Genomic DNA, 21,848 nt, shown 5'->3' with positions numbered 1-21,848 from the left:
TGGATTACTAGCCCCAGTGACATTACCACCTCCCACATGCCATAGTTGGGATAAGAACTTCCCATTTTAGTACAACCTCAAATTCAGAATTAGTGGTGCATTGTGCTGTTGCTACAGTGTCCTCTATCATTGTGATACACCATTTAGGGCCCTGTACAAGACTGCAATTCTTACCAGAACATTTTTAAAAAACATTTTGCTGACCTTACTGATATGTGTAATGTGGCTATAGGGTTAATAAATCTACAGGACATAACTGGAGAGGAGCAAGGCTCAAATGATGTGTTCACAGCATTGAAAAGGATTGGCTGCAGTGTCTCCAATGGTTTAATGATGTAGGCATAAGCTAGCGATGCTAATTTCCTTATATGGGACCAACATAGACCAGAAGGTCTCAGGTTCAATAGCTGGTCTAAATGGAGTTACCTAGTTACTCCGAAGTCTTCATTGCCAGCCTGATGGTAGCATAATGGTACAGTTACTGAGCAAATAATCCAGTAATAAAAACAGAAAATGCTGGAAACGCTCAGCAGCATCTGTGGAGAGAGAAGCAGAGATAACGTTTCAGGTTGTGACCTGTTATCATAAGTTTCATTAGTAATCCTATCGCCTGGACTAATGCCCTGAAGTCCTGAGTTCAAATAGCACCTGGAGGAATTTAAGTTCAATTAATCAATAAATCTGGACTAAAATATTCATCTGGTTATTAATACCGGATTGTCATAAAAATCCCTCTGGTTCACTGATGTCCTGTAAAGGAGGAAATCTAACTTTATCTGGCCTGGCCTACACATGACTCCAGACCCACACCAGTGTGGTAGACTATTAACTGCCCTCTGAAAGGCTGAGCAAGCCACTCAGTTTTAGGTGGCTCACCACCACCTGCTTGAGGGCATTTAAGGGTGGACAATAAATACCGGCCTCACCAATGACACTCACATCCCAAGAAACAATTGAAGAAAAGTAAGCGAACCCAGAGTCATTGTGGTCACCGACCGTAATGAGATTAATGAGCAGTTAATCTGTTTATTTGAGTAGTGGCGATGAGGGAGGAATGTTAGCCAAGACCCTGGGAGAACTCTCTATTCTTCATTTAATATTGCCATGGAATCTTTAAGGTTCATCAGAAATTTGGCTTAATACCTGAATATCTGAAGGGTGGCTTTTAAGCAAAGCAGCACCGCCTCAGTTCTGCTTCGAAATGTCAGACAAAATTATCTGCTAGGGTCCTGAAGTGGAGCTTGAACCCATAAACGTTTGAGGTGAGAGCTTGACCAACTGATAACGCTAAGTAAATAATGTTGTTGTCACTGTCTTGTGCCATTGTAGCTAAATTGTTACAACAGAATTGTTACAGCGCAGAAGGAGGCCATTCAGCCCATCATGCTCTCCAAAGGAGCACTTCAGCCATTCCCCCAACCTTTCCCCATAACCCTGCAGATCATTCATTTTCAAACAATTATCTAGTACCCTCTTGAATGCCTCGATTGAATGATTATGCCAGTGCATTGCAGGTAAAATAGATTGAAGTGAATCACGCCCTTCAAAAGTAATCTGCTCAGTTAATAGTTATAACATGGAGAGGCGGGGTTCATAAGATAGGTCTTTTAGTTTCTGGACACAGCTGAGCTGCAGTTGGTGTTATGGTGAACAGACCAAGAGGTTTCCGCTGAATTTGAACTGCAGTGATATTTAATTTTTCTGCACAGTAAAAGAATTTATCATAATACAACTCCGCAATCTGATATTGAAATTGTAGAGCCCAGTAAACATTACATATTGGACTGTCATTGCATTACATGGTAGTGCTCCCAAGGTACATATTCAGAAGCCACAGCACTGCCTCTTGGACTTGTCCTTCTGCCCTTAATTATCTGACTGCTATCTAGTTTTGATATTCTACATGTAAGGTTTTGCTATTTCTTCTCTCTGCTCCTGAAGGCACTGATACCTGCTGGGCTAATTATATACACGTAGCGACAGTCATTTGGCATCTCGCGGAAGTGCCTGGACAGTGAGTTTCAGCAGGACATTCGACACAGGAGGGCATCACGATGAGGCTGATTCTGCCCTTACTCCATGTCCACACATCCAGTAGGGGGAGTTGCTGGATTTGCTGTGAAGAGGAGATACTTTAGCTGAGCTTTTCCTGTGCCTGACCAAGGGACTCTGATGCTTGCTGCAGGACTCCTACCATTCTGCTTGCCGCGAGCAGCTAGCTAACTCAACAGAGACTGGGGAATCAGCACTTGGGATCTTTCTCAGTCTCAGTTGCTTTTCAGCCAAACCTTTGGGGCAAGATGTTAAACTGTGTGGTCGGAAATTGTGACACGAGGGATGTGAGGTAGCGATCCACAGGAAATTGGATATAAAGAGAAAACACCGCAGGGCTGTGGGCAAAGAGCAAGGGGAGTGGGATTAACCGGATAGCTCATCCAAGGAGCCAGCGCAGCGGCGATGGGCCGAGTGGCCTCCTACCGTGCTGTGCGCTGGGCTACTGAACGTAGCTTTCTGCTAGCCTCCGTGATATCCACTGCAAGACGGTGGTGACTGCAAGTGGAATGAATGTGTCTGTGTGTGTGTGTGTGTGTGTGCAGCTCCCCGGGTACCTGACAGCACCAAACATGAGGTGGAGTGCAATGCACAGAAATATGACATGTTACATGCATGTCTCAGTTTGGAAACCAATGAGATGAGTGGCTGGGCGTCACATGGGTGCTCGGAGAGGAGAGAACAAAGTAACGGAATGTGGTCACTGTCACCCAGCTCCTCTCGCTCTCTGCACGTTGACTGATCGCTGCGGTTTTCAGTGCGACGCGAGCGAGCAGCGAAGTTTCCATGGAATAAAACCAGCGGGACAGTTTGTCAGAATCGCTGGTGGTGAGTGGAAAGTGGTGGTGCTGGGGGGGGTGGGGTGGCTTGGGGGGGGGGGTCTGCTGCATCGGACCGTCCTGGAAGGGGAGGCGAGGAAGCATTTTATTTTGTGATTGTTTTTTTTCTTTTTAAAAAGAAAGAGAGAGAGAGAGAGAGAGATACCTCTTGCTGTTCACAGGGGGACAAAAAATGTTCTCTCGTAAGAAAAGGGAATTGATGAAAACGCCTTCAATATCTAAGAAGAACAGAACAGGAAGTCCTGTACCGCACAACACATCTGTAAGTGGCAAGCATCCTCTCTGGTTCAGAAGCATGTATTTAAATGATCTTCGGGAGGTTGCAAAATACACAGCGCTTGCAGTTATTTAGCTGTCAGGGCAGGACAGGTCCTGAGCGGAAAGTCATGAATTGGCTGAACTGAAAACCTTTCCACTCGGGTTAACGCAGATAGCAAACGTTTGAATATTGAGCCTCCTCTTATGTATTTGTCTGTCTGCCCGTGAGAGAGGAAATTCTGTCGAGCTGCTTTTTAGTAAGACTTTTTTTTCGCATCACGTATGTGTATGTAAATATATGAGCGAGACAAGTTTAAGAGGAGGATGCTGAGTAAGCGAAGCGCTGGGAAAAGCAGTTACAGTCCTTATACTATTGGACTGAGGGGAAAGAAAGCGAGATCAAAGTCTGGCCTGGATGTGCTTCCCAATCGCCCAAAGGTATGGCTGACGGTAGGTTGAAAAAAAAATTTGGGAAGATAAATTTATTTTTGAACAAGAAACTTAGTAAAGTTGCCTCTCCCCTCCCCAACCCCACTCTATGTGATCCCTCACAAGTAACTGTAACTGTAACTCGCAGCATGTGGCGCTTGCATGATAATCTCACTGTGAATATCGACAATTAAATACTGCGCCTCTTTAGTTGCCAATGATGTTCCATTAACATTTGAAGCTGCCTACAAGCAGCTCCTGTCATATTGCCAACGTTCTCACCACTCCACAACTATTAGCTGGTAGAGTGGACCGGGTGTGCGCTCAGAGGCTTGGACCAGACGTTCAATCTTCGGTGGCACTGCCTATAAATCGGCCAATTAATCACCAGGAAAGATTTCCGACCCATCAGGTGATGCTTCAAGCAGTACCAGCAGCCAATGGCACGTAGCATCTGGCACTGACAGACCACCAGAACGTTCATTTTAGGTAACACAAAAAAAATAGGTGGAGTCAGTTCATAAATTGCATTAAAAAATTTTTTTTTACATTTTATCTATATTCTGTACTGATGGCAAGGGTTACAATGCAAGTGTTGTGGGTGATGGCATAACCAGTTTAATAAGTTTATAAAGTAGATTAAAACTGTGAAATTTCAATTCAGATACTTGAACGTTGTGGTGATGTAATATTTATATTTTAAAAAAACTTTCAAAGAGTAAATGGAAACGGTGTCAGGAATCTTTACTCTTACAGTTCATCTGTTTATCGTGTACTTTATGTTTATTTCTTTAAGCAGTTATGATATATAATATTTACCAAAAGGGAAGGAAACAAGGCCAAGATATGAACTGTGGGAGGAAATAGATTCATGCTGTCATCATACTGCCATCTCAACATATGTCCTTGGTCTAACCATAAGTTAACAAAAGACATCAGAGGAATTGTGACAAAAGAATTATTATTCACATAAGCAGACTTTATGACATTGTTTTTTTTCTTATTCTATGTAATAGTTGCAATTTTATCAAATACGTGTAAAGGGGTATTGTGTGCCAATGGCTTGGCAGGAAGATGCACTGCTTGTATGCCACTAATTACTTTAGTTTTATATTCTTGCTTTGCTGAATTAAGACTGAAGTCAGGCTGTATTACCATTCACCTCAGCACCTCTGGGCTAAGGGAGGGAAAATTTAGATAGGATTCTTCCTATTGAGTCCTAGCCTTACTGGAAAGTGTACGTGGTTGAACATTGAGGATTGGTTTGGGCCCACCTCTGGCATCTACACATTCTTACTGAAACAGCTTTATAAAGAACAAGTGTATGACAAATCTTGATCCAGTTCCTAAAGCACAAATTTAATTCAGCATTGACAGGCACAGCATTAGAAATTCCATTTAAGACCAACCACAGTGTACTAGCATAGAGAATGTAAAGATGCCAGAATGGTTCACCAGATGATGCTACTTTGATTTGGAGGCTAAGGTACATTGTTAGGACAGTATGTTGGGGGCTTTACTCTTCACCTAACAGTGCTGCATCATATCTCAAATTGTTTGAAGGTGACACTTGATGCCCTAAATCCTCCAGCACTAACATTCCCCTCTCGGGTTATAATTTGAAGAAAAACAATTATCTCTGATATTGATTGAATTTGTTAATATGGTGATGAATATCAAAGATAGCAAACATTTGCATGTACGTAGAAACAAAATATCAATGGATACAAAACTGGGAAAATAAACATAACAATGGCAGTAGACATAGTTGAATGTTCAATAGAAACTGGCACATGCATTGGGACATTCAACTGCTTTAAAGAAGCTTTCAAATAAATTCCATTTCTTTTATGTATATCAATGGGAATTCATTTAGGAAGGGGGAGGATCAGCCACAGCTCTGGCTCCTGATCACTGTCACCTGACTTCTGCTGGAAAGGGCGAATGAGGTGTAGATCACATTAGAACAGAGTCAGGCTTTTCTCTGATTAGCTCTTCTTCGTATCCAAAACAACAACCAACACGCATTGTGTAGCCACATGCATGAAAAGAATAGTTACTGGGATGAGGTAAGGAGAGATCGCTGGCATTTGTAGCATGAGGAAAGTGAAGAAGAATGTGGGGCTGGGGGCAGAATTATTTTGTTTACCTCAGTTGCCTGACCATTTCATTCCCAGGCAATTTGCCTTAGCTTGAACATACTCTTTTCCATATTCTTGCACAGTTCTTAGCCAGATTGTTGGAGTAGCATTTGGGGAGGGAGCAACTACCATCCTAATTTTTGCCTCCCTTGAATAATTCTTCTTAACCTAGGTCACAGGACCTCACTTGCGGGTGTTAAGGAGGCCCTCAGCCTTCAAAGGCAGAAGCAGGAGCCACATTTGCCCAGTTGGAATCCAGTGCAAATGTTCAGTTTTGGACTCCTACATTTTACGAGATAAGAATACTAAATGCTACCAAATTGACATGATCCTACTCTCTTCAGTGCTGTTCCTCATGCCCTGCTCATGGAGGAATTCTGGCCACTGTACAGAACTCCTACCTGAACGGGACAATGTGCAGTGCCTGGAATTCCTCCAATTTGCAGTAGGACTGGGGTTACAGTAGCACTGAAGGGAAAGAGTAGAGGGGAAATTTGTGGCAATGAAGAGTAGAGGAAGGGAAAATGAAGTATGAGGCAGTGAGGAAGTGATAGTAGAGAGGAATTGATGGCAATGAAGAGGAAAGGAAAGAAGGAAACAACAACGAAGAGAAGATGGAGGGAGGAGAAAATCCTCAAGAAAAGGAGATGGAATGGAGAAAGGAAGTGAGGGAAGGCTGAAGCTGGGGTTGGTGTTTGGGGTAGGGGGATGGGGAAAGGAGAGAAGCTGGGAGCAGCACTTTGGAATTTTAGGAGCTGGAAGAGTGTCGTCATTAATTGGGAGGGAATAGGTAGGGAGATTGCCAGCATGACTTGGAAGAAGAATAGTATCAAAATGTGATAGAATGGCAAGGTGGAGAGGAACTGGGCCTGGATAGGGTAGAATGCCTCTGTGATCTGAGGCAGTGGAGAAAGTTGAATGTGGAAAACTGATTGTTGAGGGAAATTTTGGGATGATCTGGTTTGCCCGATTTAAGTTGCAAATAGGAACATAGGAAATGGGAGCAGGAGGAGGCCACTTGGCCCCTCGAATCTGCTCTACCATTCAACTAGATCATGGCTCATCTTCTACCTCAACACAATTTTACCCCACCAACTTCATAGCCCTTGATATCTTCAATGTCTAAATATCTAGATATCTAAATGTTACTTGGTTTTTCCTTTCTAACAAATATAAAGTATATGGGTGCTTAAAATAGCCAGAATGTACAATTTCTTCTGTAAGGGGTTATTTGATGAGAGTATGAAGATGAGTGCTAATAGGATACACCTGTTTGAAAAGCTGGTTTTAACACACAATTCTGACCCTAATTGCCAATTACCATCACTTGATCTGCCAGAATGTACTAAAGCAAATGCTGATCAGAAGCTATTTTCATTGAGGAGTTAAAACTGAAGGTGTGCCATGTGCTGTCTGACCATAGCAGCAGGTTTAAGGCTGGTTCAGGGACCTAGTGAGAGGCTGCATGTGTTTTCAGATGGTAGTGGAGGTACTGGTGGAGGAGTTCCAGAGAGGATGTGCTCTACCCACAGTGGGGAACAGGTTCACTTCACCTTCCTGTCTCTCCTATGACTTTCTGCTGTAGCACTTGATGTTGCTGTGCCTGGACTCATGTCCTCCTCCCATCCCCGCTGCAGACCATGAAGTAGGGGGTGGGGGGAACTCCCAGAAAATTTCCCATGACCAAGCACTCCCTTTCTCCTAGTGACTCACAGCAGTCGTGCCTTTTAAGTGAAATTCTCAGAGAAACTTCCGGAATAAATGTTGATGGAGTGCAGGTGAAGTTTTGGCAAGGTGTCCCAGAAAGACAGCCAATGATTTCAAAAGTTGTCTTCAAACCTTCAGCCGCAGGCAAATGGTAATAGATGATTTACCTTTAAGTAGCACTAGGAATTCTCAGCATTAATTTGTTTACTCTCAATCAGCTGATTGCTGTTGGGAGAGGGTCTTTTTTTGCCCTAATAATGGCTTTATTTAATTTGAAATATTATTCATTCATTTACAATGGAATGCTGGTCCAACACAGGGTAGAGTTCAGACATTATATCCAATCAGGCTTCTTTGGCCATTGACCTCACCAACATAAAACCACATCACAATTTCCATGGCCACAAGAGTTTTCCTCAGGGCATCCTTTACAGTTGTTTGTTTGTAGCTCCCAGCCTTAAATGATGCCACAAAACCCTTGAAGCTTTCAACAGCCACTGGCATTTCTCTAGGAGTTGGAGGAGTCAGCTCCACCTGAGCGTATTTCCAGAAGGTAGCCAGACGTGGTGTAGAGTCATTAGCAGCAGCCAGTCGGTCACCGTGTTCTGCACCAGCCACCACGTTCTCTCCGCCAGAGCTATCCACCCAAACGCCTCGCAGCTTGTTAATGAGGGCGAGTGGGCACTTGAAGTGGCAATCAGCCTCTTAACATTTCTCCAGGCAGCCTTTCTTACAGCAAGCCTCAAGTCCTTTACTAAGGTGGCATCTTACACTAAATGTGGGTTTAACTGGTGTTACGGCTGACACTCCCATTTTGGCACCTCAAAGGTTCTTTACTGCCTGAAGAAGCCACCAAAATTCACCCACTCAAACTTTCTGAGAGAACTTGCCTCCTGGTTCCTCTTTCCGAAATGCATCACCAGTTTAATCCCTTCAACATTTGATATTTTTCCCCTTCCCACTTTCATACCTTATGCTGATTTGCCCTCTATTACAAGCGAAGGCATGTTGGCTACACCTGCCCCCTTAACTGAAAAGTAGTAACTCGTCTTTACTTTTTATAGGTTTATAAAAAGAACTGATCTTCTCTTGTTAACCATTTGAGGGTTGTGTAGCAAGTTATTGAAGCTATCGCAAGTTTTCGAGGTTGGCATGTGTGTAATTGTACCCAGTAGTATTCTTGTGTTCTCTGCTACAAAGTGCAATAAAATGAAATACAAAAAGCCAATGTTACAGCAAGGTACACAGAGACAGGAAATCAAGATCACTGAAGTATGCTGGGTTTGATATACCAAAGCAAAGTTGACACCTTTTAAGGGAATAAACTTTGCCACTTGGCTTATCATGAGATGACAAAGAAATTACATTTAAAAATTAGTGGAATTTTCCAACAAAACTGCAATCTTAGGAGGAATTGCTGTTATGAGTAATTCACATTTTCAGCACCTGCTGTGATGTAAAATTTTGTCCCCTTTCGATGTGAAGTAGATTTGGATCTTCAAATGGAAGCATCATCCTGGATAAACACTTTTAATAAATGATAATGAGTTTCTTCTCAAAAGAACTGCAGAAAATATATTTATGATCTATTTTGCCTGAGACAGGTATGAGTTTACTGTGCTGGCAAAGCAACCAGCGAAAAGTAATGGCAACAAGTCTCGAACACAAAGAGGCATGGTGTATATGGTAGGGTGCATCTGCGACTGACCCTCATTATATTGAACAAGGATCAGAAAATTCCTCATTTTTGGGTGTGAATCCCAGTGACACGTGGCAGTTTGAAAAGTTAAGCGCTAGGGGAGCTTGCACCTGCACTTAAAATTTTTCTCTCCTAGGTATCATTATCTTTTAAAGGCAATTCAATGTTATTAAAACAAAAGGGAGAAAGGTTTATTCACAGAACAAGTTTTATCATAGAAGTGTGCTTGCATGAGACTTCTTTAAGCAGCAATATTAGGTGTAGATCAGTTAAAGATCATTAACTTATGTTACCGTATTATATAGTTGTGGATAATTTGAAGATACTCAATGTCTCTTTGTGAAATATACACCCTGGGTCGATATTTGAAGTGAACTTGGCAACTGGTGCTGATTAGTAGGGGTGCATTACTCAGTGTCATGAGTGGGTTTCAGACAATAATGTGTCGATGTCAAAAGGCACCAAATATTTGGACTACCAGGCTCTTGTGTCTTAGTTAGCTTTCAAACTTTATACTTTAAAATGTTTTTCTACGCTTTTGAAAACAGGAACAGAGGAGAAAACCGTTGCTAAGGCATTGCGACATTACAGCTGTGGAAATATGAAAAACATTGCCACAGCTGCCAACTCACATGAGGATGAAAATACAAAAATACAGAGCACACGCACGGCAATGGGAAAGTGATAGTGAAATGGAACTGGGTGTAACTTAAAATACAAACTCTGTAAGATAATGGGATCTGCAGCTCTCCAGTGGTTCAGTGAGTAAGAGAATCATCAGCTGGAATCTAATGGCTCTGTTGTGGCGGGGTCGAGACTGTAAAATGCTGTGAGCCACCCTAAACTCCATTGACTTCGGCGAGACCATAAAATCCCGCTCGCGTAAAATTACGCTCATCAGCTCTGGTTCTGAGCCATATGGGACCAGGCAGGTTCTATGTTCAGTCCCTCTGTGCTGAGTTAGCTGAAAATTGTTGAGATAACAATAGGGGCATCAAAACTGGGCTCAATGCCTACCGACTAGGGGGGGAGACAATGCACTACTGTCTCGATCATTACCTAAAGATCCATGCTGCATGGGTATTCGATGAGGACAAGATTGGGCTCTACTTTGATGGGTGGCTCTCACGATCTGCACTCATGCGTAAAGAGTTTCTTTTTGGGCGAGTTCCAGAGGCTGCTGACACTCCTGGAATTATTCACCAGCATGAGCCACTGCCCTCAAGAGAGGTGGGAGGAATATTGGAAAGAAGGATGCTCTCATTTACAAGACGTTCTACCTATCAGCTAGGTCTTTAGGGTTTGAGAGCCATTAACAGAAATACTTACTTACTGGGAATGCAAATGAAACTTGAAGACCCCATAATAGGCCTGACACCAACAGGCAATGAGCATACAATTCACACATTCGACATCACCTGACAACAGGAATTTTTAAGCTTCTATAGGAGAGCTTCGACCATTATGATATATAGAATTACCTGTCATTAATCCTGTGACTGTGGATTCTGACCACCAAAAGAGAAGACTTTTCATTGCAGAATTAATGTTAAAATCCAGCTGGTAAATCACTGCACTATTTAGAGTCCTCCACCTTTTCAGAAAGAATGACAGTGTGGGACTATAAACCGAACTGCAAACAAGCTTGGCAAATGAACTCCTTTCGCTCTCTTTCTTTAATAAAGCTGGCCGGAGGTTTAGCTGATTTTAGGCCCTCTGAACCCACCAAAGGTGTGTATAATGAGCCACCTAGCAGTTACAATGAAGGTACATTTTTGCTATTTAAGTCAGTGCTGGATACTCATAATCAAGTCGCAATTTTAAGAGCCCAGTATGATTCTACATTTGGCCACTAATTACCCAATAAACCTTATATGATTTGGAAACATCCTGCAAGACATTTAAAAAAAAAGTATAGAAATCATTTTTGATCATCCAACATTTGGATAAGGATTTCTAGAATAACGCAAGTACAAAGAATCAGTTGAAAGGAGTTGATCTAGGAATCAACAATGAAGCATGTGTATATGTGGGGGCATTTGAGTTTGATTTGAGGTCATCTATTCCTCTACAAACTCATTAGATTATTTTGCCTACTGGGTCTGACACAATATTGTCGTTTTTTATTGCTTAATTTAGTTCCATCAGTCTGCAATCTAAAAGTACCATATTCTGTATTTACTTCTCCTCACAGTGCTTTCCTGGTGCAATTTTAGTCCAACTGTGCAAGTTCAAGGTTTATTACCTGTTTAAGACAGGTTTCACTGAGTTAGCACAAACCCAGGAGTATAGCACAAAACTGCATTTTCTCTGCCCTATGTGTAATAGTCACGAAGATTTGCAATGGCTCCACCTTTATTCTGAGTAGTATCAATTGTCAGTTCCTCTTTCTACCAAACACTGTGTATTACCGAATTAAAAATCCCAAGAAACTTTAGTTGCTGTTTACGTTTTGCGACAGGGACTAACATGCGCTGCCTGTTGGCAGTGACTCAGGACGCCTTCTGAGCAACCAACCTTTAACCCCTTCACTGATGGGACATCCAGCAAGATTCCAGTTTCTCAAGCTGCTTATTTTAAATGATGTAATTTAGTTCACACACATTGTGGTGATGAAACCTAATATACAATAGTGAAGCCACTGATATGCAGGAGTAACCTCATTATTTTAATATTAACCCTAAATGACAAAAATAAACACTAAGCAAGTTTAATTAAATATAAATGATTCTACATCTGTCTTCCCTTTCTCCATGTTTTGTTTCCAATTTCTATTATTTTAGGGTAGTCCAAGTCACTGTTGACAATTGACCAGTCAACCTGGTTTCTATTATTTTATTATTTGATATTTAGTCTAGGCTAATTTGTATATACTAACAATTTTCTTTTTAAAAATAAATATTGAATCCTTTGCTTGTCTTTCTCCCCTCTTAGCTCTCAGCATCCATTTTGCAGGTAGAGGCAATCTTCTGAAAATTGGGCTATAATTGGCTACAAAACAGTTACAAAGGCAGCCAGTTAAAAAAACTGACAATCTAAAGATTGGTTTAGTCATTTTAAAACACGGAGCTGATGGTGGCACCCGCCACCTAGGCATGGCCAGACAAATAAACTAGTCTACAGTCCGCTAAGAATTAAATACTGCCTATGCACATATAAGAAAAGAAGGTTATGCCACCATTTGAGGTTTTAAAGTGGATGGCAGGGTCACCTTAGATCAGGATTGTTTGTGTTCTCTTTCTTGTTGACTTCACTCTTATTTGAGGAATTTCTTCAAAAAGTTGAAAAAGAATCTGCACTTGATGATTTTTTTTTCCCCCTTGGTAAATTCAGGTAGCATCTTGAGCACTGTCCCAATGAAGACCAATGGGTTTTACACTCCGCGTGGTGGATATGTGGAATAGTTGGCACCAGTTAAAAAACTTAACACTGTGTTGCTAAGAATGAGTAGGGTAAATGTTTTGGCCAGAACGAAATTGGGAGACTATAAGAAAAGGTGCGGACAGAAGTAGTTGATTGAAAGTGATGGCTCCTGGCCCACTGAGACTACAAGTATCTATATGTCACATGCCAAAAGATTAGCTGCAATTCTGGAATTTTGCTTGATTTAGCTTCAGGGACAGTGAGAAACCTGGTGAGATATTTTCTCTGGAGATCGGTTGAGTTGCATTGAGTCTGTTATAGAACAGTTTGCACGTGGTCTTTCAAAATATCCAGACAGCTGTGGGAAGTTGGCAGAGGGGAGAGTGAAATGGCAAGATCTTAAGGTGCCTATTGCCAAACTATTCATGGTGTCTGACTTGGAAGAAATTAGTTTGACAACTCAATGACTTTGTTCCATCTTTTGTTATGCTGTTATGCTTTATATATATTAAAATTATGAACTGATTGTGTCCATTAGTTGACATTATGGGCAGAATTTTTCCGTTGGTGAGTTGGGGGTGGGGCTCGCTCACCGATGCAGAAATGACACGGGATGACATTGGGGTGAACCCCCGACATCATCCCGCCCCATTTAAATATTCAGGAAGGTGGGCGGACAGCTCAATCGGCTGTCCGGCTACCGACCTGTCAATGGCCAATTCAGGCCATTGACAGGGTAGTTAAATCAATTAAAGGCCCTGCCCGTCCAACCTTAAGGCTGGCGGGCAGGCCAGGAGCTCCGGCCGGCTTCTGATAAAACATGAAGCCTCCTCCACCAGGTTTCATGTCGGTTTTAAAAAACTTTAATAAAGTTTCTGTGATATTTATTAACATGTCCCATCTCGTGTGACATTGTCACATGAGGGGGACATGTTAATAATTTTTTTATTTTTCTATTTTTAAACTTTCAAAAACTTTCAGCGATCTCCCTGAGGCTGCACTTAGCCTCAGAGACATCTGCACTCTTTCGTGCGCATGCGTGAAAGAGCGCACTCTGGCAGTTGGGAATCCTCCCCCCGCCCGCACAGGAAGTGCATAGCGCTTCCTGTCGGGCGTCACGCTGGGCGGGCCTTGATTGGCCCGCCCACTCAAAATGGTGGCGGGGCCCCTTTCGGCAGCGGCAATCGGCTGCTTGCCCGCCGCTGAGTCGGTGGGGCCCACTTGCCCATCAAGGGCAAAATTCTGCTCTATATTTCAGGATTAAGAAAGAGGTCCAAAAGGAAAACTAGATACAGTATTATGTAAATATTGGCTGAAGAATATGCTTTATTGTAGGCAATAAAAATATAAAGGTCGGTCATTTGTTTTGGTATTTTTGGTATAAAATAGTGAATGTAGCTCCTTTATTCAAAAAGGGAGGGAGACAGAAAGCAGGAAACTACAGGCTAGTTAGCTTAACACCGGTCATTGGGAAAATTTTAGAAACTATTATCAAAGAGCATATCAAAGAGTTATAGCAGGGCACTCAGATAAATTCATGGTTTTGTGGAAGGGCAATCATGTTTAACCAATTTATTGGAGTCCTTTGAAGAAGTAACAGAAGTGTGCTGTGGGTAAAGGGAAACCAGTGGATGTGCTGTACTTAGATTTCCAGAAGGCATTTGATAAGGTGCCACATCAAAGTTTACTGCAGAAAATAAAAGCTCATGGTGTAGGGAGTAACATATTGGCATGGATAGAAGATTAGTTAGCTAACAAGAGACAGAGAGTAGGCATAAATGGGTCATTTTCTGTTTGGCAAGATTTAATGAGTTTTGTGCCACAGGGATCAGTGCTGGGGCCTCAACTTTTTACAATTTATGTAAATGACTTGACTGAAGGGAACAGCGGTATGGTTGCTAAGTTTGCTGATCATCGAAAGATAGGTAGGAAAGTAAATTGTGAAGAGGACATAAAAAGGCCACAAAGGCATATAGATAGGTTAAGTGAGTGGGCAAAGATCTGTCAAATGGAGTTTAATGTGGAAAAATGTGAAATTCCCCATTTTGGCAGGAAGAATAAAAAAGGAAACAAAATATCTATATAGTGAGAGATTGCAGAGCTCTGAGATGCAGAGGGACTTGAATGTCCTAGCGCATGAATCGCAAAAGGTAGTATGTAGCTACAGCAAGTAATTAGGAAAGCTAATAGAATGGCATCATTTATTATGAGAGGAAATGAAAACAAAAGTAGAGAGGTTATGCTTCAGTTATACAGGGCATTGGTGAGACCACATCAGGAGTACTGTGTATTTGGAGTATTGGTTTCCTTATTTAAGGAAGGATGTAAATGCCATTAGAAGCAGTTCGGAAAATGTTTACTAGACTAATACCTGGAATGGACGGGTTGTCTTATGTGGAAAGGTTGGGCAGGCTAGGCTTGTATCCATTGGAGTTTAAAAGAGTAGGAGGTGACTTAATTGAAACATAAAAGTTCCTGAGGGGCCTTGATAGGGTGGATGTGGAAAGGATGTTTATTTTTGTGGGAGAATCTAGAACTAGGGGGTCACTGTTTAAAAATAAGGAGTCATCCATTTAAGACAGAGATGAGGAGATTTTTTTTCTCTCAGAGGGTTTTGAGTATTTGGAACTCTCTTCCTCAGAAGGCGGTGGAAACAAACTGAATATTTTTATGGCAGAGCTAGATAGATTCTTGATTAGCAAGGGGTTGAAAGGTTATAGGGGTAGGTGGGAATTTGGAAGTTGAGGTTACAGTCAGATCAGCCATGACCTTATTGAATGATGAAACAGGCTCAAGGGGCTGAGTGGCCTACTCCTGCTCCTAGTTTGTATGTTTGTATGTTTTCAATTATTTTTAACATAATTAACATAAAGAGGAACATTCATATCAAGTTTATATGATGCACAAGGCTGCTTCTATTCATAGTTCTGGATCCCAGTACTGTGGATCCATCCTGTTTATAATGTGGAGCAGACTTCAGCAGTAGAAATGCCAAGGCCACCAGCTTGTACAGGTGGACTGAATGTCCGCAGCCAAAACAAACGGTGGATGGCACCACCAGTAGGAGTCATTTACATTGCCAGACTTTAACCATGCCATTATTGTGCATTTACCTGCATCATTCATCTAATTCCTTACACACTGAATGCTTAGCGTCCTGCCATTAGTGACGGCAGGGAAGTGGAGATGGAAGTCACATGTACAAGGAAGTAAAGATGGAAAATTACAGTAACGTGAATTTTCCAGATAAAAAGAGGAATGCAGATTGGGAAGTGTGGGTTTACATCAAAACATGCCTCCCAGCTGTCCTTGTTTGTGCTTAATCGGATTCCTGTCTTTCAAATATCATAGTTTACAATTCTTTCCTATTCCTTTTTTAGGAGCTGCCTCGTAAAGATGCTATTGAGATACCTGCCTTGCAGACCAGCACCTTATCTGAACTATCTGCTGGGAACACCTCCATGACAAAGCTCAGTAGTAGCCCGAGTGCTGTCAACACTCTCAAGCGGCCAACCACACTGAGTAGACACTCCAGTGCTGCTGGTTTCTCAGTAGTAGGCTCTGGGACATGGGGATACAGCAAAGGGTATAAATCCTCTCCAGCGTACAGTACCAACTCAGAAACCTATGAGGGACCAGAGGTGGAGGAGATCACGCAGTTGCTATATGACGTGGCTAGGTTTGCTGAAACCGTGGAGAAACTGAAGGACATTGTGTTAGAAGGTAAGTGGAGACCTTCAGAAATCGGAAGAGTACATGAACACTGGGCCTTGGCAAAAGGCAACAATAACACATGTAGTGCAGTTAGAGAATGGAAGCCGAAGATAAACCGACTCATTTTTGAAGACGGAATTTTAATCAGGAAATATTATCAATGCTCAGCATCTACAATATCTGCTAAGAGGTGGGGAGGAAGTAAGCAAATTGCCTATTTGCTGGAGTTAGTTCTGTGATCTTTATAAACACATTTTGGATAATTTTGATTTTAAAAGATAGTGTAAAATAGGCAAGATCATCTGTTAAACACCTTTCCCTATTTTCACTCCATTGAACGCAGTCTTGCATTTATCAAGATTACTGGGATTGTCTGTTTCACTGGCCATTCTATTGTCATTTCACCCATTCTACTGTCCAGATAAGCATTAACCACTACGAATTATTCTTACTGATTAATATGGACATCCTTAATGTTTAAATGTATAGATTTCGATCTGATTGAATTGTCCTTCTTTCCATGTCCAATGGTGCTGCAAGGCCGGCTAAAAATTGGCAATAAAAACAAGCTACAATTACACTTCTTTCCTCTTTTTCTCTCTATCCCTGTTTGTGTCTCCTGCATTCACATAAATACCATCTGTACCACTCGTGGTTTGGCCTCTGTAATGCTGGTTTTGAAGATAAAAGCACAATCGCCAAAGTAATGAGATTAGTAAAGAATAGAAGCCTAGAGAACGGAAGGGAGATGTGGCTGCTTGAATATGAATCCATTTTGACAGGTTTTGAAATTCAGTAAATTCAGAATCTCACTGCACTGGAGAAAAAGGGGGCGAGGTTGTGTGTGTGTGTGTGTGTGTGTGTGTGTGTGTGTGGGTGGGGTGGGGGTTGTCAGTGTGGGCCAGGGTGGTTCTCTTACCCAGAATCATGCTTTAACTTACTTCTATACTTGGCCTGCTGGCCTGCCCCAGTTTGGCAGCATACCTGGGTATGAAAGTCAACTAAGGTTTAAATTCCAATTGAAATCTCCCAAATTAATTTCCATAATATTTAGCTGAAATTTATTGTGGAGTAATGATGAGGCTCTTGCCCCAGGGGTGGTTTACTGAATCTGAAAACTCAAAAACTACATTAAATCACTTTCAGGGACATCTTCCTTTCAGCATTGACGTCACAGTTCCCCAAACTTCTGCTCTTTACTCATCTCCTTACTCTATGAAGAGTTGTGGTTTGTTTAAAAACTCTCCCTCCTCCAACCATCTCTTAGATAGAAAGGCATGTCATTCCAACTTGAACTGTGAATATGCTGCATTGTCATAAAGCAGAGCCCAATTTTGTACTTCTTCTTGAGCCCACACATTCTTTATGGCATTTGAATTCACTGATTCACTGCTGACACAAACAGAATCTCCCTAAGATGGATTAGTAGTTCTCAACTAATACTGGTATATAGTAGAACCAATGTCATCCAGAGGAGAATTTAGAGAGTGGCCTCTATAGAGGCTACCCTTCAGTACAAAGTGTACTACAGTATAAATAAAACATACTGCATAGTTTCTCCATTGGAATGGGCCTTATAAGCCCAGTGAAATATGATACAAAGTCCACAGAAAGTTTGCCTTTGCTTGTCTCTAGTCCTTTTCCTATGAACTGCATTTGAGCATAGTGGAAAGTAAGGTGCCTAATGATGTGTTCCTACATAAGGAACACATACAATAGGTATTTCTGAGTGTTCAGAAAATGGACTATACAATTTTTACATTTCTAATCACTTTTAACTTTCACAGCATCAAGGTAACCACGTCCTAATTATAATTTATGCATACTTCAAACAGTGAGGCTTAATATGTAAATCATGTGCATGCTTATAATTGGGTAGTCACAGACTGCAGGAGAATGTCTGGTCCTGTAGTTATTTATGTCTCTCACTAGGCAAAGACAAGTATAATAGGACTTGTACCATGTAGTTAACTTCAGTAAGACTAGTTGCTAGTTCCATATGGTCACAAGAATAATTAATACTCTACTATACTATAGAGTGGCTTTCCTCTTCAAATTTGATGGCATGACTTATATTTATAGAAGCTAATAGTGGAAAATAGTCCTACGTATAATTACAGTGTAAATATCTTAAATAGATTTTGCCTAGTTAATTTCATTTTTGAGAGCCTTTGCAACTGAATTCTGACAGACACATAGGGAAAAATATTCCCGTCTGCGAGGTGGGGTGGGGCCTGCTCGCCGACAGGTAAAATGACGCGGGGTGAGGTCAGGCGAGCGTCCCAATGTCACCACCGTATGTCAATTGGATTTTCAGTTCGGTGGGCGCACAGCCAAACTTTCAAAGGCCTATTAAGGCCATTTAAAACCTAATTAAATCAATGCAATGAGCTGCTTAAGGTTGTCGGGCAAGGGAAGAGCGCAGGCGGCCTTCGCATTTCTCCTGAAACCTCATCCACGGGCGGGACGAGGTTTCACCAAGTGTTGTAAAATCTAATAAAAATTTAGACATTTATTTTTTGACATGTCCCAGCTCATGTGATAGTGTCACATGAGGGGACATGTTTTAAAAGCGTTAAAAACCTTAATTTAAAACCTTAGCACTGAAAGAAATCTCCCTGAGGCACCTCCACACCTCGGGGAGAGCTCTGCGCTATTTCACGCTCATGCGCAAAGGAGCACAGGGAACCTCTCAGGGAATTCCCCCCTCCCCCACCCGCACAGGGAGTGCTCAGCGCTTCCAGGCGAGCGTCACGCTGGGCGGGCCTTAATTGGCTTGCCCACGTAAAATGGCGGCACGTCCCTGATCGGGGGCGCCGATCGGGGTCGCGCCCACCCTGGCACAACCCACCCCCCACCCCCCAACCGACGGAGGTAAATTTCTGGCCATAGGCCCAAAAATTTCTGGCCTGGATAAAGGGCAGAGAGCATGTGGATCAGCTGTCTGTGGCTAGAATTTGGGATGGAACATGGTTACACTATGTTATTTCTGAACTCCAGCCATTTTCTGGTAAAGAGAAGCAGGTGGTGAATCCATATGCACACCCCCATGTCAAGAGGTTCCCAGGCTATCATGGAACTGCCATCCTTTACACCCTTAACAGGGTTCGATCAGCAGAATTTATGCCTTTTGAGGCCTTTTCGAAGATCCCAAACCCTGCGGACAATGTTCCACTTTCTAGAGCCAACTGCTCCTAAATTTATTTTTGCCTTTGTCCTAGAAATGCCGGAGGGCACCTCAGGCAAAGGGGCTGTGGTAATAAAAGCAGAAAATGCTAGAAAGACTCAGCAAGTCTGGCAGCATCTTTGGCAATCAAACAGTGTTAACTTTTCAAGTACAATATGACTCTTCGTCAGAAGTGGCTGTGGTCTGTTTTCTTTATAAAATTAGATCGAGGTAAGTGCTGCTGAAGGGCCCGTGCTGGCAGTCAACTCCAACCATACAAATGACCCCCTTCCCTGCAGTTTGGGTCCATAGGCTCTTCCAAGAGCGGACTGGAAATCCTGTTTGCTGCTCTTGTGCCATGGAGTGACCTGCTCCAAAGAGTTTCAGGCACGTTATATGTGCTTCAAAGTGTATTTGAGTGGAAAGAAATACTTGGTTTGGTGATACCTGATTATGTCTCAAAGTCTTTCATATGCTGTGATCATTTTGAATTGGAATGAGTGTATAGCATTGTGCACAGGAAGGAACAATAGATGAAATAAATACTCCATGGACTTTGCCGGAATGGCTAAACAAGGCTGCTTCACACTCAAGATATCTAACCCACTGTGAAGCAACGGCCAACAGAATCCTTAACTCCATTGCAAAGACAGACTGAAAGTTGGAAACAGTCATGCTGAAACAGAATAGTGCTGTGGTCAGGCCATGTCTTGACTAGTGTGTCTATTTCTAGTCAACAATTAATATTTAAATTCTGGAACTAGGAAACTAAACCTCAGCATCGTAGGGTTGAGGTGTGAGAAACCATTGAAAAAACATTTCAGTCTTGGAAACAGTGATCAGATGTGATCTTGTGTAAGAGAGTGAACAGTACAGAAAAAGTAGAGCAAAAAGTAACTTCAAAGTTAACGGTGGGAATAGGACAAAAAGACATATGTTCAGACAGGCCCTAATAGCAGGAACTTCTTTTTCATACAAATGATGGACTTCTAGCTGCTGAAAAGCAAGTAATCTCATTCCTTTGTGTTGCTTGAACGAGGATTGTTCATCAAGGCGCCATTAAAATTCCCTGGCTTCTTCACCTAATTCCATAGACTTTTCAGTGTCCAATGTGCAAAGAGGGAGTCAGTTTGACATCTCATCCAAAGGAAAACACCTTAACGACGTCGCTCTTGCTCAATACTCCATTGGTGTCAGTCAGTATCATGTGCCCAAGTCCTGGAGTGAGACTTCAATCCATGACCTTCACCTCCAAGGTGAGAGTGCTAACAGCTGGTGATGTTAAAAAGCAACTTTTAAGATTCCTTCGACCGCAACTCATTTAATCCCCCATTCACCCACCCAGTGTGAACAGTAATGATGGAGAACAATAGATAGAAAATGCTACTTTAATGCAAAAGTGTCTCCAGGTAAGGCCTAGCAATGCAGGGTGTCCATTTGCTAATTGAACGCCAAAGTTAAAGTGCCCAAAATTTTGTGTGTGTCATTTTTTTTGTCCTCTGTATTACACATCAATCGCTGGCTACTGGTGGCTCAGTACACAGGGAGCTGCCATTGTTGCCAGCTATCACTGTTGCCAACTCTGGTTGGACATATTCCTCAGGGGGATTTAAAACATGACCTCCCAACTCCAATAGCCCCGCCCACTTAGGCTTTCTTCCCCAATTTGCCAGTATTTTTTATCATTCATAAATGAAAGTGTTCAGAGAAAATGGAAAATAATATTTAATTTCTTTTACTAGCAGCATGATTTTTCTCCTGAACTTCTCACAGCAATGTCCAAGATATTAATTTTTAATTCCTGGAGACTCCAGGACAATCCTAGAAGGTTGGCAACTCTTCTATATGGATTCAGAGAATGTTATAGCCTCCTTCAGAAGGAGGCCAATTGACTTATCGTACCTGTGCCAGTTCTTTGCAAAAGCCACCCAATTAATCCCACTGCCCTGCTCTTTCCATAAAGCCCTGTAACTTTTATTACCTTCAACTATTTAGCCAATTCTCTTTTGAAAGTCGCTGTTATACCTGCTTCCAACACTTGTTCAAGCATCACATTCCAGGTTACAACAACTCTCCGCTTAAAAAGAAAACAGTATCCTCATGATGCCTCTGGTTCTTGTGTCAATCACCATACATCTCTGTGTGCTGTGCATAGTAAGATCCCAGTTGATTAAACCACATATTAGTGGCCACAGAGTTGACTTCCTCCCGGTGTTAAGACTACATGTATCACAATAAAAGACTCGTTCATCTACTTAACAGGTGGGTCTTTATACTAAAATGGATGACCCCAAATGTGCCAACTAACTGACAGTTTTCCTTCTTCATCAGTTCTTTCTGCAACAGAACAGGACTTATTGGTGTAAGAGAGCTCCTGTTAATATACCGGGTCTAAATGTAGGTTTTTGTACAATGTGTTCAGGATTTTCATCATCAAACTAACCCTTTGTCTGCTGCTCTTATTTGCATATTCCTTCTTT

At 42.0% G+C, this 21,848-nt stretch overlaps 1 protein-coding gene across 6 annotated transcripts in view; it reads left to right on the top strand.

The window, feature by feature from the left end:
• Positions 1–2,696: 2,696 nt before the first annotated feature.
• LOC121286884 (rho GTPase-activating protein 45-like) overlaps positions 2,697–21,848 on the top strand; it is a 191,983-nt gene continuing 172,831 nt past the window's right edge. Inside the window, exons 1-3 of one of the 6 annotated variants that reach the window (XM_041204097.1) lie at positions 2,697–2,880; positions 3,053–3,153; positions 15,869–16,211. In XM_041204097.1, the coding sequence (XP_041060031.1) occupies positions 2,712–2,880; positions 3,053–3,153; positions 15,869–16,211 (613 nt within the window). In that variant the 5' untranslated portion in view covers positions 2,697–2,711. Of the gene's footprint in view, positions 2,881–3,010; positions 3,154–3,216; positions 3,600–3,876; positions 4,068–15,868; positions 16,212–21,848 lie in introns of those variants that run through there. The other 5 variants (XM_041204096.1, XM_041204101.1, XM_041204100.1 and 2 more) reach the window with 5 other exon arrangements.

The sequence above is a fragment of the Carcharodon carcharias genome, chromosome 14 (assembly GCF_017639515.1).
Source record: "Carcharodon carcharias isolate sCarCar2 chromosome 14, sCarCar2.pri, whole genome shotgun sequence".
NCBI lineage: Eukaryota > Metazoa > Chordata > Chondrichthyes > Lamniformes > Lamnidae > Carcharodon > Carcharodon carcharias.
This window is presented reverse-complemented; position numbering and strand designations above follow the sequence as displayed.